Below are 22,915 nucleotides of genomic sequence, written 5' to 3'. Positions count from 1 at the left end.
GAAATTAATAATATGGAAAATATTTGTGAAAAATACAATCCTCCTAAATGTAATTTTTCAGTTCAAATAATGCAACAAAATCTATAATTTTCGACTATAAAATGTTTTAGTTTCCCTGCCGGACAAGAATTGTCCCGACTTTCAAGAATCTCTGAGGTACAATGGGTGTGTATGGTTATTCTCACTTTTAATAATGGCTAGAGAGTTTATATGAATTATACATCTAGGACAGTATGACTAGCATGGATGGATGGGTAGATAAAAAAGGTCTACCAGGGTTTAGAATTAACATTCTGTACATTGAACTCCTTTATGTTATCAAGTGATGTAAAGGAGCATGAGTGGAAGGCGCCATACTGTTCGGAACATTTGAATTATTTATGTAATAACATTTATTTTTGGTCTAATAGGTCTCCACTGCAGAGGTGTTTCATCAACCCTGAGATTATCTCCATGGTGATGCACATGTTCTCTTTCCAGTGCGATTGTAAGGGTCAATGATGAACTTGATGGGGTCACCTGTCTCCAAGAACAATTACCATAGCAACAAGTTCATGATGCAAATGAGATTATTTTATGCCTCATAGACCCTTCAACATCAACACATCCGTCAACAAATACATCAAATATACCGATGTACTGGATGTACTGCCAAATTCTCTAAAACGCCGTTGGAGGCGGCATATGGTAGGGAAATTAACATTAAATTCTCTGGTAACAGCTCTGGTGGACATTCCTGCAGTCATCATGCCAATTGCAAGCTCCCTCAAAACTTGAGAAATCTGTGCCATTGTGTTTTGTGGCAAAACTGCACATTTTAGTGTGGTCTTTTATTATCGCCAGCACAAGTGGCACCTGTGTAATGATCATGCTGTTTAATCAGCTTCTTGATAGGCTCCACCTCTCAGGCGGATGGATTTTCTTGGCAAAGGAGAAATGCTCACTAAATTAGAGAGATAAGATTTTTGTGTTAATGGAAAATATCTGGGATCTTTTATTTCATCTCATGAAACACGGGACCAATACTTTACATGTTGCGTTTATGTTTTTGTTCAGTATAAATAACCTACGGTTTCATCCTCTCAACTCCAATCATAATGTTAGCTACCCATGATCATCACTTTTTCCTTCTCTTCCTCTTTCCCCCACGAAGACAATATTTACATAATCAAATATCATTCCAGCTGTCATCCCTCCTTAGGGTACAAGAGTAATGTGGCATTGCCAGCTGTTTCCAGAAGAACAACCACACTGGAGTAGAGAGGTTATTGGCACACTGGCCACACACTGGCCACACAGTATGCTTGTGTGGCTGCCCAGAGCTTTAAAAAGAACTATACTTCCACAATTGTTTATACATTGAGGTTTCCAAAATTAAGGTGACTGGAATCTTTTCAGAAACAACCCGAGGGGAGTGTGACTTTCCTAAAATAGACAAATAAGAAAGATCATTTTATTCGATTTTTTTAATCACCAAGTTTGTGTCGCTTTCCACTGATTTTTACCTACATTATAAACACTACCGTTCAAAAGTTTGGGGTCACTTAGAAATGCACGTTTTTTGTCCAATAAAATAAAATTGATCCAAAATACAGTGTAGACATGGTTAATGTTGTAAATTACTATTGTAGCTGGAAACGTCTGACTTTTAACGGAATATCTACATAGGTGTACAGAGGCCCATTATCAGCAACCATCACGCCCGTGGTCCAATGGCACATTGTGTAAGCTAATCCAAGGTCATCATTTTAAAAGGCTAATTGATCATTAGATAACCCTTTTGCAAATTTGTTAGCGCAGCTAAAAACTGTTGTCCTGATTAAAGAAGCAATAAAAAGGAGCCTTCTTTAGTCTAGTTGAGTATCCGTAGCATCAGCATTTGTGGGTTCGATTTCAGGCTCGAAATGGCCAGAAACAAAGAACTTTCTTCTGAAATTCATTAGTCTATTCTTGTTCTGAGAAATGAAGGCTATTCCATGCGAGAAATTGCCAAGAAACTGAAGATGCGCAACTGAACAAGAGGACAAGTACATTAGTGTCTAGCTTGAGAAACAGACGCCTCACAAGTCCTCAACTGGCAGCTTCATTAAATAGTACCAGCAAAACACCAGTCTCAATGTCAACAGTGAAGAGGCAACTCTGTGATGCTGGCCTTCTAGGCAGAGTTGCAAAGAAAGAGTCATATCACAGACTGGCCAATAAAAAGAAAAGATTAAGATGGGCAAAAGAACACAGACACTGGACAGAGGAACCCTGCCTAGAAGACCAGCATCCCGGAGTCGCCTCTCCACTGTTGACGTTGACACTGGTGTTTTGTGGGTACTATTTAATGAAGCTGCCAGTTGAGGACTTGTGAGGCGTCTACCATTCAACAGAGAGAGAGAGAGAGAGACAGAGAGAGAGAGAGAGACAGAGAGAGAGAGACAGAGAGAGAGAGACACAGAGAGAGAGAGAGACAGAGAGAGAGACAGAGAGAGAGACAGAGAGAGACACAGAGAGAGACACAGAGAGACAGAGAGAGAGAGTGAGTGGGAGATACAGAAACAGGTTGAAGTTTATTGTCATGAATCTTGCCCTGCAGGCAAAACTGAGCAATTTCCGCTAGATGGGCCAGCTGCAAGTCAAAATCGTCTATATCATAAACACTTATGAATGCAAAAACTAGGGTCAGGCATTAGGGTTAGCAGTGTGGTTAAGGTTAAATACCCATACCAGTAGAAACACCAGTAGAAATTCCACTTTTTGACTGAGATCCAAACAGTAATTCTCTGTAGCCTACACTTTGGTTTCCACTAGATAAAACAGCCAATAAGTAACAATTGGATACGTTGTGGCTGTTAACTTGTGACAACGCTACACTTGGCCACCTTGCCATGTAGTAAATTAAAATAGGGGGTGCAAACTAATATTGAATGGCTTTGACCACTAACGTTTGAGGCTAATTCGTTTTGCATGGCCCTGTGCCCAAGGTGTCAGAGCAGTTTACCAATCACTGTACCTGTACACAGCCCATCTGTAAATAGCACACCCAACTACCTCATCCCCATATTGTTATTTAATTTAATAGTAGTATCTCCCTAGTATCTCTACTTGCACATCATCATCTGCACATCTATCACTCCAGTGTTAATGCTAAATTGTCATTTTTCGCCACTATGGCCTATTTATTGCCTTACCTCCCTAATCTTACTACATTTGCACACACTGTATACAGATTTTCCTATTGTGTTATTGACTGTACGTTTGCTTATCCCATGTGTAACTCTGTATCGTTGTTGTTGTCACGTTGCTTTGCTTTATCTTGGCCAAGTCGCAGTTGTTAACGAGAAGTTGTTCTCAACATGCCTACCTGGTTAAATAAAGAGGAAATAAAACATTTAAAAAAATGTTTGCAGGGTTTGCACATTTTTGACAATTCCATTGATTCTAAAGAATCAGTGTAGCCCTGGGTAATGGGCCGTGCAAAACAAACTTGCCCATTGCTTCAATACACACTCCAAACCATTCAATAGTTAGGCTATCCATATTACCAGAGCTTATATTCGTTCTATTTCTATGGCAGATTCCCTTTCTCAATTTAGATAATGCATTGATATACTGTATAGCTGCACAATTTAGATAATGCATTGATATATAGCTGCACAATTTAGATAATGCATTGGTATACTCTATAGCTGCAGAATTTAGATAGTACATTGATATATAGCTGCACAATTTAGATAATACATTGATATATAGCTGCACAATTTAGATAATGCACTGATATATAGCTAGCTAGCTTGCTGAAATGATAACAGAGAGAACGAAGAATATAGCTATTTGATCATGTCTGTGTGCGTTTCCAAATATGAATGACGTCTGGAATCCGACACTGTTTCAATGGAATTATAAAATGGCAAGAGTCAGACAAATCTCAACCCTCAACATGTCAACAGCTCGTATGCCTGTCTTAACTGAAATGGTGTTCACATAACTTTCATTAGCTTGCTAAGGTTAGCATGCTAGCTAGTTACACTGACAGCTGTCAGTCAGTGGCCTATATATTGTTATTTCTCTGCTAAATGTGAAAATCACCACAACGTTCCCACCCCCAATTCCTGAATATGTATTACCAGCCTGCGTCAGTCTTCGAGGTGAAACATAAACAAGAAATTTTGTTGTAGGACAGGAATTACTCTAAATATATTGCGGCAACTTCCTCTAAGGTGGGCCTTTAAGGTGAGGGTTAGGTTAAAAAAATCAGATTTTATGACTTTGTGACTGTGGCAGCTAATGACCACTCTGCAGAGCATGCCTCCATGTCACGCCCTGACCTTAGAGAGCCTTTTTTATTTCTCTATTTGGTTAGGTCGGGGTGTGATTTGGGTGGGCATTCTAGTTTTTTTATTTCTTTGTTGGCCGGGTATGGTTCCCGATCAGAGGCAGCTGCAGCTATCGTTGTCTCTGATTGGGGATCATAATTAGACAGCCATTTTCCAACTTTAGTTTGTGGGATCTTGTTTTCGTGTAGTGCCTGTGAGCACTGCAGTCGTCACGTTTCGTTTGGCTGTTTATTGTTTTTGTTGGCGAGTGTCATTTTAATAAACATTTCTATGCACGCTGCGCCTTGGTCCGCTCATTTCAACGAGCGTGACACTCCGGTGCATGAGTCAGGACAAGAAATGCCCCAACCTGCAATCCAGAAAGAAAGAGAGCGCTGGTTGCGGAACGAAGACAGATCAGAAAGAGCTATAAGAGATATAAGTGGAACAGACTGTTGACGAAGCAGCAGAAGGCCTGTCACTCCTGTAGAGAAGAGAGGCGCACGTCCTTATTGCCAGACTGCTCATGCATTATTTAACCACACACCGCCACCAGTCACGGCAACATTTTTACAATACCATAGAGCCCAGTACTTGGAGCTCACTGAAGCACACTGTGCCACACACAAATAGAGCACAAAGGAAACTGACATGAAGAGAAAGTGATGGCGCAGGATGTGAACAAACGGACCCACGTTGTACCCGCCTAGCTGGCTTTTTAAGTTGATATAGCCGTTCACTGGGAACATGGTAATGTCACGTAAGTGACATTGGTTTGGATGCTGAATGTAACGACTGTAGTGTAACACACGATTGTTGCCTCTGTACACACTCTTCTCTCTTGTGTGGCAGGAACAAAATAACCATGTCTGTCATGTGTAGAATGAAAACAACAAGGAACTAAGACTACGACCGTTGCAATGGCGCACTGTTTCAAACTCAATAACATACACAAATACATCCACACTGACAAGCTGAGATAAGAGTTGTACTGTACCTGCGAAAGCCACCTGTCAGGGCCAGTATAGAATCTGGTGCGATCCAATGGGCAGTCTCTTCAATGATGCTTCTAAGAGCTTTGGCCTCAGCTTTACTGACAGCCTTGGAGATGTCCCTGTAATACAGGAAACCTGAGGGGAAAGTATAAAAAGCACTATGAGCTGTCTATCTGAAGTGGACAATAGTTACAGTAGCATTAGCATTGTGGACTATATATAGGGTTGCAAAGGCAGGTAATATTCACAGTAACTTTCAAAATGTACCAGTAATTTACCTATCATTTTTTTTCATATGAAAACTAGAATCACAAATCTTTAAAACATTTTCCTAAGTATAACCCATAAACTTTGTGAATATTGTAGCTTTTTAATATGAAGATTACGGCATGGAATATATTGTATATGTTTAAAACGTTCTGTTTAAAACTGATTACGCTGCTACAGTAACTACAGAAAGTGTTCATACATTTTGATTTATTCCACATTTTGTTGTGTTACAGCCTGAATTCAAAATGGCTTAAATGCATGTTTTTCCTCACAATGATAAAATGTATTTATATATTTTTTACAAATGAATTGAATATCAAATACATAAGTAGTCACACCCCTGAGTCAATACATGTTAGAATCACCTTTGGCAGCAATTACAGCTGTGAGTCTTTCTGGGTAAGTCTCTAAGCTTTGTACACCTGGATTGTACAATATTTGCACATTGTTCTTTTTTAAATTCTTCAAGCTCTGTCACGTTAGCTGCTGATCATTACTAGAGAGCCATTTTCAAGTCTTGCCATAGATTTTAGGTTATTGTAGGTTATTGTCCTGATGAAAGGTATGTTTGTCTCCCAGTGTCTGTTGGAAAGTTTTCCTCTATGATTTTGCCTGTGCTTAGCTTTCTTCAGTTTCTTTTTAAAACCAAAACCTCCCTAGTCCTTGCCGATGACAAGCATACCCATAACATGATGCAGCCACCACCGTGTTGGATTTGCCCCAAACAGTACACTTTGTATTAAGGACATAAAGTTTAAAAAATTGCCACATTTTTCTGCAGTTTTACTTTAGTGTCTTATTGTTTTGGAATACTGTATTTTATTCTGTACATACTTCCTTCTTCTAACTCTGTCATTTTGGTTAGTATTGTGGAGTAACTACAATGTTGTTGATCCCTACTCCTAAGTGTTGTCCTATCACAGCCAATAAAATATGTAACTGTTTTATAAAGTCACCAACGACCTCATCCCTGAGCACTGTCCTTCCTCTCTGGCAACTGAGTTAGGAGGGACGTCTGTATCTTTGTAGTGACTGGGTGTATTGATATACCATCCAAAGTGTAATTAATACTCAAAGGGATATTCAATGTCTGCTTTTTTATTCTTACCAATCTGCCAATAGGTGCCCTTCTTTGCAAGACATTGGAAAACCTCCCTGGTCTTTGTGGTTAAATCTGTGTTGGAAATTCACTAGTCAACTGAGGAACCTTACAGATAATTGTATGTGTGGGGTACAGCAATGAGGTAGTCACACAAAAATCCTGTTAAACAATGTTATTGCACAAAGTTAGTTCAAGCAACTTTTATGTGACTTTTTAAGCACATTTTTACTTCTGAATTTATTTAAGCTTGCCATAACAAACATAACAAACATAACTTATTGACTCAAGACATTTCAACTTTTCATTTATTATTAATTTGAAAATACTTCTAAAAACATAATTCCACTTTGACATTATGGGGTATTGTGTGTAGGCCAGTGATCTCAATTTAATCCATTTTAAATTCAGACTGTAACTCAACAAAATGTGGAAGAAGTCAACATTGCAAAAATCTGACGCAGACTCTGTCTCGACCTTTACGTCTTTACTGAAAACTCATCTCTCCAGTAGGTCCTATGATTGACTGTAGTCTGGCCCAACGGTGTGAAGGTGAACGGCAAGCCTCTGGGGTGACGAACCACCCTTGCTGTCTCTGGCTGGCCGGCTCCCTTTTCTCCACTGGGATTCTCTGCCTCTGACCCTAGTACTGGGGAGTCACTAGCTTACTAATGCTCTTCCATGCCGTCTCTAGGAGGGGTGCGTCATGTCATGCCAGGCTTTTTTCGTTATACTTCACTTGAGTGGGTTGAGTCACTTACGTGATCTTCCTGTCTGGTTTTGCGTCCTCTCCAGCTTGTGCCGTGGAGGAGATCTTCGTGGGCTGTTCTCAACCTTGTCTCAGAGTAGTACTGTAAATTGGTGGTCTGTTGATTTCCCTTTAGTGGTGTGGGGGCTGTGCTTTGGCAGTAGTATTAATACTGTGCTTTGGCTATGCTGCAAATGTCTATATACCCGGGGGCTAGGATCAGTTTGTTCTATCTGGTTCTATTCTCCTGTGTTATCTGGTGTTCTGGGTGAACTTAAGTATGCTCCCTCTAATTCTCCCATCTCTCTCTCTCACACATCTCTCCCATCTCTTTCTGTCTTCCATCTCTCTCTCGCTCTCGCTGTCTCTCCCCACCCTGAGAACCTGAGCCCTAGGACCATGCCTCAGAACTATCTAGCCTGATGACTTCTTGCTGTCCCCGTCCCCAGTCCACCTGGTCATGCTGCTGATCCAGTTTCTACTGTTTTGCCGGCGACTATGGAACCCTGACTTGTTCATCGGATGTGCTACCTTGTCCCATACCTGCTGTTTTTGACGCTCTCTCTCTCTCTCCCTCTCTCTCTCTCTCTCCCTCCATACAGCACCTGCTTTCTCGACCTCTGAATGCTTGGCTATGAAAAGCCAACTGACATTTGCTCCTGAGGTCCTGACCTGTTGTACATTTTACAACCACTATGAGTATTATTTGACCCTGCTGGTCATCTATGAACAGTTGAACATCTTGAAGAACGCCTCTGGCCTTAATGGCCATGTACTCTTATAATCTCCACCCTGCACAGCCAGAAGAGGATTGGCCACCCCTCAGGGCCTGGTTCCTCTCTAGGTTTCTCCCTTGGTTCCTGCCTTTTATAGGGAGTTTTTCCTAGCCACCATGCTTCTACATCTGCATTGCTTGCTGTTTGAGGTTTTAGGCTGGGATTATGTATAAGCACTTTGTGAGATCTGCTGATGCAAAAAGGGCTTATAAATAAATACAATTGATTGATGATTTGTTGAATACTTTCTGAAGGTAGTGTACTTGCAGCAAACTCACAGTACATTATTCAAACATAAACACAAACTTCCTTGTGACCAACTGCCATTAAGTTAATCGCAAAATGCACAGTAACCTCAACCTCTTAAAGGACCGTACCCTTTAAAAAAAAAAATCTGCCTAAACTGATATACCCAAATCTAACTGCCTGTAGCTCAGGATCTGAAGCAAAGATATGCATGTTCTTGATACCATTTGAAAGGAAACACTTTGTAGTTTGTGGAAGGGGTTCAAACTACCAGATCCTACATTTTAATATAAAAATGTGATTTTATCAAACAAAACTATGCTACATGTTATCTCTGGGACCCTCAGGATGACAAATCAGAGAAAGATTACTGAATGTAAGTATATTATTTACCTTCAGCGGTGAATGTATCAAACCAGTTGCCTTGACAAAAGTTTTTTGTTGTTGTGCACTCTCCTCAAACCATAGCATGGTATTGTTTCATTGTAATAGCTACTGAAAATTGGACACTGCAGTTAATTTAAGCTTTCTGCCCATATAAGACATGTCTATGTCCCAGACAGTTGGCTGTTTTTTTACAAAGTCATTCTAGTCACATTAGCGCACGTTAGCAACAACTGTCCTGGTTTCAGGGACACCGATCCTGTCGAGGTTCAGTGCAGCCCTTGATTTTTACAAGCTATTACAAAGATTGCAGAACTGGGAGTAGAGAAATTAGTTGCTCAAACTTTATCAATATAATGATAATTCCACTTAAACAACGCTTCCACTAATGGTTGGCACAAATACAACATATTTTAGACCATGCCTGTAAATATGCTAATGAGTGCAGTAATGATTGTATCTTATATTGAATATATTGGGTAGAAAAATGTCCCAATATATTAGATTTTGCACACATTTACCCATAAAGATACCGACCCGTACCATGTGAGTACCTAACAGTGTGTGCCATAAGCGCATCTGAAGTATCCTATAAGTATAACTGTAGAGCCTGTTATTGGTTCTACCTGGAACCAGAGGGTTCTTCATGAGATAGTTCTAAATGGAACCCCATTGGGACAAATGACAGAAACTCTATTGGTTCTAATATTTTTTACAAATTTCTATTATACCTACAGACTCGGGGGTGTACAGGAAATTCAGGCCAATAGCAACTGAGAGGTTGTGAGTTCAAATCCCAAGTGAGGATTACTTCCAGTTTATCAGAATACAGAAGGATACTGTCCCTTACAGCAAAAAATACCTTAATCCAACTCTGAAAATACAGTTGCTTTTTGAATATTTACCACATTTTCACTGCAACCAGTAGCCGGGAAATTTTCAACAGTGTAATAAAGAACCCTCTGGTTCTAACAATGTAATGAAGAACCATACAAATAGTTATACAAGGGGTTATTTTAAAAAACAAAACAAAAAGCTTCTCCACAGCCCAAAAAAGGGTTACCCTACAGCCACAAAATGAAGAACCCTTTCTTTGTACTAACTACCCTCTCTTCTGGGAGTATACAGGTATAACTCACAATTCATGTGACACTAAGGAATATGCTATTTTATCTCGCCTTACCTGCCCTACTATACTCGCCTCTCTATCTTTCTCCTCCACTCTCCCAAGTTGGCAGTCATGGGTATTTCATATAAGAACTTTGAAGTCTTGCTAAGAAAAAGTTGCTATTCTAGGTTGCTCTTTCACATAAACTACTCTAAAGCGACAGAGAATGCTAAACCTCTCTTAACCCTAAAATGGACTATGACCTAATGGAAGCTCAAAAACTATCACTTTCAATTCATGTAATACAAAATGCTATTTTCTCTACCCTGATTTACACTGCCCTCTCATCTCTATGTTTCAAGTTTTATTAGTCGTATGTACAGGATACACACGGTACACACCGTCCAACAAAAATGCTTACTTCCAACAGTCTTGCCTTGGTACTGCAATTGAATTGATGCCCGGCCCAGAAAGATCATTTCCATAAATGGCCACATAGAGTCAGATTAGAAATAAAGTCAGATTAGAAAATTCCTAATAAGACACTTTAGTCATCACCTTTGTGCACAAAACATTTATTGAATTTTTCAAATAATTGTCGCTGAGGCCGATTTTGTTTTCCATCACTCACAGCCAAAGATATTAACATTTTCTATTCATCCAATGCCTGCCATGTTTTTGGGTGACGTGATGACGTCTTTGCAGCTCACACTGCTTGCTGTGCGCAGAGTGCTAGTGTGCATGTGATGTTGGACCCGGATATAGACAGTCCATGTATCGGCGTATGCGAACGTGAGCAGACTACCTAGAAAACATCTTGGAATCAGTCTCCAGTTCTTTATACCTCAACAATAAAAACAAATGAAAGATAAGAATACGAACATAAACTAAATGTCTCAGTAGAATAGAATAAACATTTTAGCATACAGTAAGTATAATAAAGGAACACACAATTTATAGTCCAATATTTACACTGGTTTTTGGTGTAAATTGTGCAGTATTTAGTAATAATAATAAGAGTCTGGTAGCAGCTGCTGTGATGAGTGTGTAGCATGATTGTTTATATACAGTGTGTGTGTGTGTGTGTGTGTGTGTGTGTGTGTGTGTGTGTGTGTGTGTGTGTGTGTGTGTGTGTGTGTGTGTGTGTGTGTGTGTGTGTGTGTGTCAGAGAGTCAGTGCAGGTGGTCAGCTAGTTACCATGTACAGAAAAGACTTTGATCATATGACTCCAGTGCTAGCCTCTCTACACTGGCTTCTGTTAAGGTTAGGGCTGATTTTAAGGTTTTACTGCTAACCTACAAAGCATTACATGGGCTTGCTCCTACCTATCTTTCTGATTTGGTCCTGTCGTACATACCTACACGTAAGCTACGGTCACAAGACGCAGGACTCCTTTACTTTCCCTAGAATTTCTAAGCAAACAGCTGGAGGAAGGGCTTTCTCCTACAGAGCTCAATTTTTATGGAATGGTCTGCCTATCCATGTGAGAGAGACAGACTCAGTCTCAACCTTTAAGTCTTTATTGAAGACTCATCTCTTCAGTAGGTCCTATGATTGAGTGTAGTCTGGCCCAGGGGTGTGAAGGTGAACGGAAAGGCACTGGAGCTGCCAACCGCCCTTGCTATCTCTGCCTGGCCAGTTACCCTCTCACCACTGGGATTCTCTGCATCTAGCCCTATTACGGGGGCTGAGTCACTGGCTTACTGGTGCTCTTCCATGCGTCAATAGTTTGTGTCGGGGGGCTAGGGTCAGTCTGTTATATCTGTAGTATTTCTCCTGTCTCCTCTGGTGTCCTGTTTGAATTTAAGTATGCTCCCTCTAATTCTCTCTCTCTTTTCTATTTTTCTCTCTCTCTCTCTCTCTCTCTCTCTCTCTCTCTCGGAGGACCTGAGCTCTAGGACCATGCCTCAGGACTATCTGGCCTGATAGCTCCTTGCCGTTCCCAGTCCACCAGGTCATGCTGCTGCTCCAGTTTCAACTGTTCTTCCTGCGGCTACGGAACCGTGCTTCTACATCTGCATTGTTTGCTGTTTGGGGTTTTAGGCTGAGTTTCTGTACAGCACTTTGTGACATCGGCTAAATTTGATTGATTGTATAAAATGTGTTGTGTTTTTTTTGGACTAGCTAGCATGCTAGCTAGCTAGCTAGCTAGCTAGTTTTCTAGCCTTGATCAGCTAGCTACATACCTAAAGCTGGCAAATATTATATGGTCGCGACCCTCTAGATAACTAGCTAGCTAAAGTTAGCTTGGCTCAATGGTCTTATCTTCCCTGAATCTTGTTCTCAGGGTATCTGTACCCCAAGGGTATTACAGTACGTGAAACACACCCAGCATGTTAACTTTAACTAGCTAGCTACTTGTGTCAACACAACTTATATTATTGCTAGCCCAATAATGGACTAAACGTGCATAACATTACTCCTTATAGTCCAAGGACCTTACATGTTCTGTTAAAAGGCGATTTGGCTCTGGAAGCCAAACCACCAAATTCTCCATCTAAATGTGAATCGATTCTCAATTGCGGTACGGTTCTAGGAACATACATCCCGCCATTTTAGTATCACATCAAAATAATTTCACAAATGCAAAACATACGCTTACACTGTTTTAACCGGTTTCAACACAGTTGCAGTTGACAATATTTTTCAGTGACACCACGTTTGTGGAGTACTTCTTCCGTTTACACACAGGTGTTAGGAGACACAGATAGCTAATTAGCACAGGTAGACCAAAACTGTCTTTTGTCTGTTTTCCATGAAAACACGCATTGTAAAATTGAGTTATGGTCATCTGGGAACACTAACCCTAACACTATAAATGTGAAAGATATGGTCCTTCCAAAACCGTACCGCAAGTGATGCATGTTAATGTTCACACCGAGCCTCGGGGCTCTTAACAAAACTCCCCCATACAGAAGACGCCTTCATCAAATTACTCTCATGTGTAATGTAATGGAACTGAAAGTCATGATCAAGGGCTATATTATTGCTAGCTGGATAACACAACAACTAGTTACCTTTACGCCTTAACTATAGAACTCATGATGATGATAACTAGGGTTAATGTAGAGTGTCTATGCTAAATTGTCATACACTCTTCTTCTTTACCACAGATTCCCACAAGGTCTCAGACTCCAGGATTGGAAATGCTTACAAGAAGTGAACAGATGAAGACAGAGTCAGAGACAGAGTTCTGGACGTCCATTGTTACTTGTAATGTTAAAAAGGGAAGAAAAAGACCATCCCATTTTTCTAAATTAGCTAGCTATCTAGGCTACTCACAATACTGTAGGCTACAGATTTGAGTCACCACTGGAAAAGTTATTTTCATGTTACTGAGTAGGCCTATATCTTTGTTTAATCTAATTAATCAAATGATTGATCTAATGATAAAAACCCTCGTTATTTTGTCACCCTCCATTTGGCAAATCTGACCATAATTATATCCTTCTGACTCCTGCTTACAAGCAAAAACTAAAGCAGGATGCACCAGTGAGTCGGTTAATAAAAAAAGTGGTCACATGACGCAGATGGTAACCTACAGGACTGTTTTGCTAGCACAGACTGGAATATGTTCAGGGATTCTTCCGATGGAATTGAGGAGTACACCACATCAGTCACTAGCTTCGTCAATAAGTGCATTGATGACATTGTCCCCACAGTGACTGTACATACCCCAACCAGAAGCCATGGATTAGAGGCAACATCCGCACTGAGCTAAAGGGTAGATCTGCTGCTTCCAAGGAGTGTGACTCTAACCCGGAAGGTTATAAGAAATCCCACTATGTCCTCAGACGAACCATCAAACAGGCAAAGCATCAATACGGGACCAAGATTGAATCTTATTACACCGGCTCCGTCGCTCAACGGATGTGGCAGGGCTTACAAACTATTACAGACTACAAAGGGAAGCACAGCCACGAGCTGTCTAGTGGTACGAGCCTAACAGATGAGCTAAATTACTTTTATGATCGCTTGGAGGCAAGTAACACTGAAACATGATCTGTGTGATCACGCTATCCATAGACGATGTGAGTAAGACATTTAAACAGGTCAATATTCATAAGGCCGCAGGGCCAGACAGATTACCAGGACGTGTACTCCGAGCATGAACTGACCAACTGGCAAGTGTCTTCACTGACATTTTCTCCCTCTTCCTCGTCGAGTCTGTGATACCAACATGTTTCAAACAGACCAGATTAGTCCCTTTTCCGAAGAAAAGCGCTGGTAACCTGCCTAAATGATTCCTGTCCTGTAGAACCCGCTTCGGTAACCGGGAAATGCTTTGAAAGGTTTGTCATGGCTCACATCAACACCTTAATGCCAAAAACCCTAGACACATTCCAATTGGTATACAGTCCCAAACAGATCCACAGATGACGCAATCTCAATTGCACTCCAATACTGCCCTTTTCCACCTGGAAAAAAGGAACACCTATGTGAGAATGCTGTTTATTGACGACAGCACAGCGTTCAACACCATAGTGCCCTCAAAGCTCATCACTAAACTAAGGACCCTGGGACTAAACACCTCCCTCTGCAACTGGATCACGGACTTCCTGACGGGCTGCCCCCAGGTGGTAAAGTTTGGAAACAACACATCCGCCACGCTGATCCTCAACAAGGGGGGCCCTTGGTAGGCCTAAACACAGACAATGATGAGACAGTCAATATGGAGGAGATCAGAGACCTGGCTGTGTGGTGCCAGGACAACAACTTCTCCCTCAAAGTGATCAAGACAAAGGAGATGATTGTGGACTACAGGAAACGTAGGGCTGAGCACGCCCCCATTCTCATCAACGGGCTGTAGTGGAGTAGGTTGAGAGCTTCACGTTCCTTGGTGTCCACATCACCAACAAACTATCATGGTCCAAACACACCAAGACAGTTGTGAAGAGAGCACGACAAATCCTATTCCCTCTCAGGACACTGAAAAGATTTGGTATGGGTCCTCAGATCCTCAAAAAGTTCTACAGCTGCACCATCGAGAGCATCCTGACTGGTTGCATCACTGCCTGGTATGGCCACTGCTCGGCCTCCGACTGCAAGGCAGAGTAGTGCGTTCAGCCCAGTACATCACTGGGTCCAAGCTTCCTGCCATCCAGGACTTCTATACCAGGCGGTGTCAGAGGATGGCCCTAAAAATTGTCAAAGACTCCAGCCACCTTAGTCATAGACTGTTCTCTCTACTACCACACAGCAAGCGGTACCGGAGCGCCAAGTCTAGGTCCAAGAATCTTCTTAACGGCTTTTGCCCCCAAGCCATAAGACTCCTGAACATCTAATAAAAGGATTACGCAGACTATTTTCATTGCCCCCCCTCTTTTACACGGGTGCTACACTCTGATTATTGTCTGTGTATAGTCACTTTGTCTACCTACAATACATGTACATATTACCTCAATTACCTCGACTATCTTGTGCCCCCGCACATTGACTCTGTACCGGTACTCTCTACGGAGCCTAGAAGAAAGTCTTTGTCCTCAGTCCTGGAGGGAAATACAAAAATGATTCCGCTACGCAAGTGGTAAAGCGGCCTTTACTGATTCTAACAGCAGACCTATTCGGCTTCCTGCCAGCTCTTCGCAAACTGTTGGAAAAATTTGAGCAAATGTTTGAGCAAATGCAATGGTATTTCTCTGTAAACAAAATAACAACAGACTTTCAGCATGCTTATAGAGAAGGGCACTCAACATGTACTGCACTGACACAAATATCTGATGATTGGCTGAAAGAAATTGATAACAAGAAGATTGTGGGAGCTGTACAGTTAGATTTCAGTGCAGCCTTTGATATTATTGACCTTAACCTTTTGTTGAAAAGACGTATGTGTTATGGCTTCGCAACCTCTGCCATATCGTGGATTCAGAGCTATTTATCTAATAGAACTAGAAGGGTTTTTCTTTAATGGCAGCTTCTATGTTATACATGTAAAACGTGGTGTATCGCAGGGCAGCTAAGAGCATTGTATTTGGTACAAATATTCCCTAAGTTCTAGACTTCAGCTGAATCTGGAAATGAATGGTGTGGCTGTTGAACAAGTTGAGGAGACTAAATTACTTGGTGTTAACTTAGGTTATAAACTGTCATGGTCAGAGGTCTGTCTGTAATAAAGAGATGCTCTGCTTTGTTGACACCACACTCCAAAAAGCAAGTACTGCAGGCTCTAGTTTAGTCTTATCTTGATTATTATCCAGTCATGTTGTCGAGTGCTGCAAGGAAATAACTAGTTAAACTGCAGCTGCCCCAGAATTGAGAGGCACGTCTTGCTCCTCATTGTAATCTCTATAAGTACCTAGGTGTCTGGCTAGACTGCAAACTCTCCTTCCAGACTCATATCAAACATCTCCAATCAAAAATCAAATCAGGAGTCGGCTTTCTATTCCGCAACAAAGCCTCCTTCACTCACGCCGCCAAGCTTACCCTAGTAAAACTGACTATCCTACCAATCCTCGACTTCGGCGATGTCATCTACAAAATGGCTTCCAACACTCTACTCAGCAAACTGGATGCAGTATATCACAGTGCCATCCGTTTTGTCACTAAAGCACCTTATACCACCCACCACTGCGACTTGTATGCTCTAGTCGGCTGGCCCTCGCTACATATTCGTCGCCAGACCCACTGGCTCCAGGTCATCTACAAGTCCATGCTAGGTAAAGCTCCGCCTTATCTCAGTTCACTGGTCACGATGGCAACACCCATCCGTAGCACGCGCTCCAGCAGGTGTATCTCACTGATCATCCCTAAAGCCAACACCTCATTTGGCCGCCTTTCGTTCCAGTACTCTGCTGCCTGTGACTGGAACGAATTGCAAAAATCGCTGAAGTTGGAGACTTTTATCTCCCTCACCAACTTCAAACATCAGCTATCTGAGCAGCTAACCGATCGCTGCAGCTGTACATAGTCTATTGGTAAATAGCCCACCCATTTTCACCTACCTCATCCCCATACTGTTTTTATTTATTTACTTTTCTGCTCTTTTGCACACCAATATCTCTACCTGTACATGACCATCTGATCATTTATCACTCCAGTGTTAATCTGCAAAATTGTAACTATTCGTCTACCTCCTCATGCCTTTTGCACACATTGTATATAGACTCCCCCCTTTGTTTTCTACTGTGTTATTGACTTGTTAATTGTTTATTCCATGTGTAACTCTGTGTTGTCTGCTCACACTGCTATGCTTTATCTTGGCCAGGTCGCAGTTGTAAATGAGAACTTGTTCTCAACTAGCCTACCTGGTTAAATAAAGGTGAAAAATAAATAAAAAAAATAAAAAAATCAGAGGTCTGATATAAATACTGTGCATGCCAGTCTCTCTTGGCTATGAGTTGAGGAGAGACTGACTACATGACTTCTTGCTTTTATAAGAAACATTAAAATCCCAAAATGTTTGCATAGTCAATTTACACATAGCTCTGACACACACATACTTACCCCACCAGACATGCCACCAGGGGACATTCTACAGTCCCCAAATTCAAGAAAGCTTACAGTATTATATAGAGCAATTATTGCATAGTACTTTGTTCCATCTCATATTGCTCAAATAAGCAGCAAACCTGATTAAAAAAAAACAGATAAAGCAACACCTCATGGCACAACGCCTCTCCCCTATTTGAACTAGATTGTTTGTGTATATGTACTGATACTGTTGAAGTCGGAAGTTTACATATACTTAGATTGAAGTCATTAAAACTCGTTTTTCAACCACTCCACACATTTCTTGTTAACAAACTATAGTTTTGGCAAGTCGGTTAGGACATCTGCTTTGTGCATGACACAAGTCATTTTTCCAACAATTGTTTACAGGCAGACTATTTCACTTATAATTCAATGTATCACAATTCCAGTAGGTCAGAAATTTACATACACTAAGTTGACTGTGCCTTTAATAAACAGCTTGGAAAATTCCAGAAAATGTCATGGCTTTAGAAGCTTTTGATACGCTAATTGACATCATTTGAGTCAATTGGAGGTGTACCTGTGGATGTATTTCAAGGCTTACCTTCAAACTCAGTGCCTCTTTACTTGACATCATGGGAAAATCAAAAGAAATCAGCCAAGACCTCAGAATTTCTTTTAGACCTCCATAAGTATGGTTCATCATTGGGAGCAATTTCCAAACGCCTGAAGGTACCACGTTCATCTATACAAACAATAGTATGCAAGTATAAACACCATTTATACCGCTCAGGAAGGAGAAGCATTCTGTCTCCTAGAGATGAATGGACAAATGGACAAATGGACAAGAATACTTCCAAAGTTGTGGCAAAATGGCTTAAGGACAACAAAGTCAAGGTATTGGAGTGGCCATCACAAAGCCCTGACCTCAATCCTATAGAACATTTGTGGGCAGAACTGAAAAAGCATGTGCGAGCAAGGAGGCCTACAAACCTGACTCAGTTACAACAGCTCTGTCAGGAGGAATGGGCCAAAATTCACCCAACTTATTGTGGGAAGCTTGTGGAAGGCTACCTGAATCATTTGACCCAAGTAAACAATTTAAAGGCAATGCTACCAAATACTAATTGAGTGTATGTAAACTTCTGACCCACTGGGAATGTGATGAAATAAATAAAAGCTGATATAAATCATTCTCTCTACTATTATTCTTACATTTCAAATTCTTAAAATAAAGTGTTGATCCTAACTAACCTAAAACAGGGAATTGTGAAAAACTGTGTTTAATTGTATTTGGCTAAGGTGTATGGAAACTTCCGAGTTCAACTGTATGTAGGCTATGTGTGCCTTTAAAAAAAGATGTAGTTCTGTCCTTGAGCTGTTCTTCTCTATTAATGTTCTCTATTATGTCAAGCTTCTGTTTTGTGTGGACCCTAGGAAGAGTATTTGGGGCTCAGCTTTTGGGGATCCTAATAAAATACCAAATTAACAAAAATAAGGGCCAGGTTGTCAGGATGGGTTATGTACTATATAAGTACACATTAATTACAAGTAAGTACCCCTCAAGATACACAGGATTTAGCTACACAAAAATAAGTGTAACACCTAGTAATTATGGTCTACTTATGCAGATATTACATGTATTCTGTAGTGTACTTGTGGGTTTATAATGGGTAACTTACACATTAATTATACATTTTTAAAATGTTTTATCTGGGATGACACCTGAATATAGACCTCAGTCAGTGAGGTTGACCTACATCTGATCTGTTTTTGTAAACTCTACCAAGTTAACCCAGTTTGTACACTTTTTGGGGCGCACGGGTAGGTAATTAGAGCCCATTGAGCCTCTCAACCTTTGTAATCCCAGACACCCAGTGTATCTGTCCAATCTTGTGACAAAAGAAAGAAACTAAAACACAACATTTGTGAATTGTAACAAGCATGGTAACAAGCATTTGTTTTTACACCTCTATAATTACAGACTGCAATTACCATCAGTTACATTTTGTTATTACAGTGTAGCTATGAGTCATTACAATTAACCACAACAGTTGTTATTGTAATTACACATGTAGTTACACTGTAATAAGGACCTCTTAAAATGAAGTGTTATCGAACGTTACGCTCTTGCTAAGAAGTCCCTGTGCTGGGTTTCTCTCTCACAAAAAAACCCACTCAAGAGCAACTGAGAAAGAGGGCGAGTAAACACAACCTAATAGCTCTCTAATACTCTACAATAAGTGGGAATATAACTTAATGGATGTTCAAGGACCCCTGCCTGGCCATCCTCTCCCCAAACTAAAATCTCCTCAGCTCGCCTGTCCTCTTCTCGCCTCACCTCACCTCACTGTCAAATGGCATCATTGTTGATTAGTTTGTTTGTTTTTTCATTAGGCTATTACATCTGGAACCATGGGGCCCATTTACTGGACACTCATCGACAACATGGACACAAATATAAATAATCTGAGGTAAAAAAATTAATATATTAAAAAGTAGAATGTAAAAAAAAATATAAAGATAATTCAAGTGTACATTCTCAAAGTGTCCGTAGAATCGCCAAATTACCTGTTAAGTATCATAGTTTTTTTTTTTAAATGTCCTTAAGTCCGTTGAGACACTTTGAAGTTGTTCATTTCAACTATTATTCTCCCAACAAGATTGCACCATTTTGTATATGTGACATGCATCAATAAGGTTATGGAATAATCCATTCCCCTGTTGACAGTGAAAACTGAATCGAACTTTGTGGCTTTTCCCCACCAGTCTGACAAACACATGTTAATCCCGGCCTCCATCTTTCTGCTCCTACCTACTTCTACCCCCACACTGAAATGTTGACTCTCCCTCTCCTCTAAGATTAGGAAACGGTTCCATGTCAGCCAGTAATCCCACGGTACACCATCTTGCTTTCGCTGGGATTTCACAAGGGGAGAGATTTGGTTATCATTACTGCTTAGTAACTGGATATTGCTGTAGAACAGAAAATAAAATAGTTTATTACGATTTTGCAAAGCCAATGGTAGAATCACAAAAATAAGATATGTACTGTACAATACCATATACAGTGCCCTCAGAAAGTATTCACACCCTTTGACGTTTTCAAGATGTTGTATTACAACCTACATTTTAAATTGATAAATTGAGATTTAGTATTTAAGGACAGAAATAAACAGAATAAAGCTAAGCACAGGCAAAATCCAAAGGAAAACTTCCATCAGACACACAATACCACATAATGTTAAAGTGGAATTATGTTTTTAGAAATGTTTACATATTTATTTTAAAAAATGTAAAGCTGAAATGTCTTGAGTCAATAAGTATTCAACCCTTTTGTAAATAGGTTCAGGAGTACACATAACAACGTCGTATGGATTCACTCTGAGTGCAATAATAGTGTTTAACATGATTTTTAATGACTAGCCCGTCTCTTTACCCCACACATACAATAATCTGCAAGGTCTCTCAGTTGAGCAGTGAATTTCAAGCACAGATTCAACCACAAAGACCAGGGAGGTGTTCCAATAGTTCAACAAGAAGGGCACCTATTGGTAGATGGGTAAAACAAAGCAGACATTGAATATCCCTTAGAGCATGGTGCAATTATTAATTACATTTTGGTTGGGGTATCAATTCACCCAGTTACTACAAAGATGCAGGTGCCATTACTAGCTCAGATGCTGGAGAGGAAGGACACCCCTCAGGGATTTCACCATGAGGCTAATGGGGATTTTAAAACAGTTACAGAGTTAAATAGCTGTGATAGGAGATAACTGAGGATTGATCTACAACAATGTAGTTACTGCACAATACTTACATTAATGACAGAGTGAAAAGAAGGAAGCCTATACAGAATAAAGATATTCCAAAACGCATCCTGTTTGTCATAAATATGTGTATAGGTGGCAGGGAAGTCAGGCGCAGGAGAGTCAAACGGAGTGTAAAATGGAGTCTTTTAATAAATGTCCAAGTAACATGCTCCATAACACTAATAAGAAAAATGAATATAAACAAATATGGGTACAAAGACCCGATGCGCACCTATACAAAAAACACTACACTGACAATAAACAATCTCTGACAAAGACATGAGGGGAAACAGAGGGTTAAATACACAACAGGTAATGAATGGGATTGAAAACAGGTGTGTGGGAAGACAAGACAAAACTAATGGAAAATGAAAAATGGATCAATGATGGTTAGAAGACCGGTGACGTCGAACGCCGAGCACCGCCCGAACAAGGAGAGGCAACGACTTCGGCAGAAGTCGTGACAGTTTGCGATAAGGCACTAAAATAATACTACAAAAAATGTGTCAAACAAACCAACTTTTTGTCCGGAATATAAAGAGTTATGTTTGGAACAAATCCAACACATCACTGAGTACCACTCCTCATATTTTCAAGCATGGCATCATGTTAGGGGTATGCTTGTCATCGGCAAGGACTAGGGAGTTTCTTAGAACAAAAAGAAACAGAATAGAGCTAAACAGGCAAAATCCAAAAGATAACTTCCAACAGACACTGGGAGACTAATTCACCTTTCAACAGACAATTACCTAAAACACAAGGCCAAATATACACCGGAGTTGCTTACCAAGACGACATTGAATGTTCCTGAGTGGCCTAGTTACAGTTTGAAAGTCTATGCCAAGACTTGAATGATCTTGCAATGATCACCAACCAACTTGACAGAGCTTGAATAATTTTTTTAAAGAATAATGGGAAAATATTGTACAATCCAGATGTGCAATGCTCTTAGAGTCTCACTCAGAAAGGCTCACAGCAGTGATCTCTGCCAAAGGTGATTCTGACTTGTATTGACTGAGGAGTTTAAATACTTATCTAATCAAGTTAAATATGTGGGTTTTTTATCACCCAAAAAATGTCAATAAATCTTCCACTTTGACATTAGAGTATTTTCTGTAGATCGTTGACACAGAAAAAGACAATTAAAGCCATTTTAATCCCACTTTGTAACACAACAAAATGTGTAAAAATTAATGGGGGGATACTTTCTGAAAGACCATCTTGAAAGTATATTTTTATTTTATTGTACTCTTTCCTTTATCTTTTAGGCTCCATGTTGTGACTATGGTATTGTATTTCATTGTTGTTTCATTTTTTCAAGAAAATAAATGTAATTATTGCAAGCTATAGAAGCATGCTGGAGTCTAGTCCTTTTTTTTTGCTAGTCTTTAAAAAAAAAATATTGGTATGTAACTGTTATGAAAGTTGTATTGCCAAATTGGTTTTGTATTTAAACGCAACTTTAAACGTGTACATGACACTGCAACAAAATTTCCCCATGGGGACAATAAAATCAGTAAGTAAAGTCTGGACAAGCGGTAACGCCGCAGACTCTGGTCCACATATCACCCCATAGGCGCTGGTTCTCTATGTCCCAGTCCCATCTGTCTCCACTTTCATTTATTTAATCTCTTAACCCCAAATGGCCGCTTGCCAAAGACTTCCAAACCTGGCTGAACAACTTAAAAAGACCCCCCCCCCCCAGTCAGCTGAAACCAATTCCCAAACAAAGAAGTAGGGATAAAACATTGTCACATTTCACTCTG

General features: G+C 40.3%; 1 protein-coding gene across 1 annotated transcript in view; it reads right to left on the bottom strand.

Annotated features, from left to right (window-relative positions):
- The window catches only part of LOC112253405 (DNA nucleotidylexotransferase-like), a 142,248-nt gene that overhangs the window by 64,342 nt on the left and 54,991 nt on the right, over window positions 1-22,915 (bottom strand). The window contains exon 7 of the mRNA XM_024425384.2: window positions 5,299-5,431. Coding sequence (XP_024281152.1) covers window positions 5,299-5,431 — 133 coding nt within the window. The remainder of the gene's footprint in view (window positions 1-5,298; window positions 5,432-22,915) is intronic.

Source organism: Oncorhynchus tshawytscha, linkage group LG06 (genome assembly GCF_018296145.1).
Source record: "Oncorhynchus tshawytscha isolate Ot180627B linkage group LG06, Otsh_v2.0, whole genome shotgun sequence".
NCBI classification, from domain to species: Eukaryota; Metazoa; Chordata; class Actinopteri; order Salmoniformes; family Salmonidae; genus Oncorhynchus; species Oncorhynchus tshawytscha.
The sequence above is the reverse complement of the archived record's forward strand: the minus strand, read 5'-3'. Positions and strand labels throughout refer to the sequence as shown.